At 38.6% G+C, this 1,763-nt stretch overlaps 1 protein-coding gene across 1 annotated transcript in view; it reads right to left on the reverse strand.

Moving 5' to 3' along the window:
* The window catches only part of LOC101850089 (arylsulfatase I), a gene marked incomplete at both ends in the record, with an annotated part of 12,534 nt that extends 11,209 nt beyond the window's left edge, over positions 1-1,325 (reverse strand). Inside the window, 2 exon segments of the mRNA XM_013083822.1 lie at positions 339-451; positions 1,166-1,325. Of these exon segments, the coding sequence (XP_012939276.1) occupies positions 339-451; positions 1,166-1,325 (273 nt within the window).
* Positions 1,326-1,763: the final 438 nt, after the last annotated feature.

The following is a 1,763-nucleotide window of genomic DNA, read 5'->3' on the forward strand; positions in this document are numbered from 1 at the left end:
ACAGGAAAGACGATGGGTGACAATCTGAGGAGAGCAGAGGACAAAAATAGATGGCGAGAGCTGGTTTTCCAATGCAGTGGTGCCCCAACGGTTGCCCCAACCACGGGATAGAAGAAGAAGAAGTAGGCTACTTGTGGAGTCAAAATTGTCTGAGACAGCCACCCCATTATCCAAGGAAAAACGCTTGTCTTAGCCCAAAAGTGTGAAATTAAGACATTCTGTTAATTTTAACAAAGAACGATTTAAAGGAAAATAATCAGAAATTATGCAAAAGATGATCAAATTTTGCTAAATTAAGCAGGGAGCATAAAACCACCGGGACAGATAAAGTCCTTCACCTTCCCAACAATCCTGGAGCGGTATCCAAGTTTGTTCAGGTACTGGGGCAGTAGCGTCTCATTCAGGGGAAGTCCGTACGGCTGGGCTCCAAATATGACATTGTGCTGCATACCTGCGCAAAACACAAACAACTAACGAGTTTTAGTTTTGTTTTGGTGAGAGTTTTACAGCACCTGCACTTGCTTGCAACACTAACAAATAATGAGTTTTAGTTAAGTTTTGGTAAGAATTTTACAGTTCTTGCAATACTGATAAATAATGAGTTTTAGTTAAGTTTTGGTAAGAATTTTACAGAACTTGCAACGAAATAAGGTCATATAAGTGCCAAAGATTAGAGGAGTTACAAGAGAGTAACAAACACAAAAAAAAGGAGGGGAGATAACGATAGATGTTTGATAGGAAAGAAGAAGCAAACCGCACCAGAGCACCCCCGCCAACCACCCACAAAAAAAAGAGTTTAAGATTAGTTTCGGTAAGAGTTTTACAGTACTTTCCACACAAAAAAAATTGAGCAGTGCACTACTTGTGGGCAGATGGATGGGACTGACATAGTAGTAGTTCAGAATTGAATGTCAAAACAACAACAACAATACCAACAACAACAACAATACCAACAACACCAAGAACAACAACAACAACAATACCGACAACAACAACAACAACAACAACAGCAACAACACTAATAACAACAACAATACCAACAACAACAATACCAACAACAACAACACCAACAACAACAAAAACAACAACATTAACAACAATAACAACAACAACAGTAACAACAATACCAACAACAACAACAACAACAGCAACAACAACAACCCACCAGTATGTATAGGATGTCTGCCAGTAAGTAGAGCGCTCCGTGTGGGTGTACAGATGGGACTGACGTAGTAGTTGTTCAGAAGTACGCCGTTATACGCCAGGAAGTCAATGTTGGGCGTCGGGATCTGGTCAGACCCGTGGAAGCTGACGTCATTATAACCCTGGAACGTAATAATAACAATAAATAGCATTTATACTGCGTATTTTCCATTTTCTAAAAAATGCTAAATGCCCATTCCATTAAAAAAGACATCACATCTTAAAAGTTTATCAACATGTGTGCGTACGTAAATAAAAACACAGTATTATGCATACATATTACGTTATATATGTATAAAAAATCTCTATGAGAAAAATAGTCTCGTAGAAGAGATTGATCGTCACTGTTATTGTCATTATAGATGGATATATTTGATGTCATTGTGAACATACAACAAAACAGATTGGGTTGTTGTTTTTTTGGGGGGAGGGTTTTGGAAAGTGTTTTACGGCGCTAGCAACTGCATTAAAAGCCATATGAGCGCTTGACACATTAAACGTTTCCAGTTGGTAGGAAATTTCGGTACTCTTATCGATTTTAGACCACCAAGGGACCTTTA

The sequence above is a fragment of the Aplysia californica genome, unplaced genomic scaffold (assembly GCF_000002075.1).
Source record: "Aplysia californica isolate F4 #8 unplaced genomic scaffold, AplCal3.0 scaffold00256, whole genome shotgun sequence".
NCBI lineage: Eukaryota > Metazoa > Mollusca > Gastropoda > Aplysiida > Aplysiidae > Aplysia > Aplysia californica.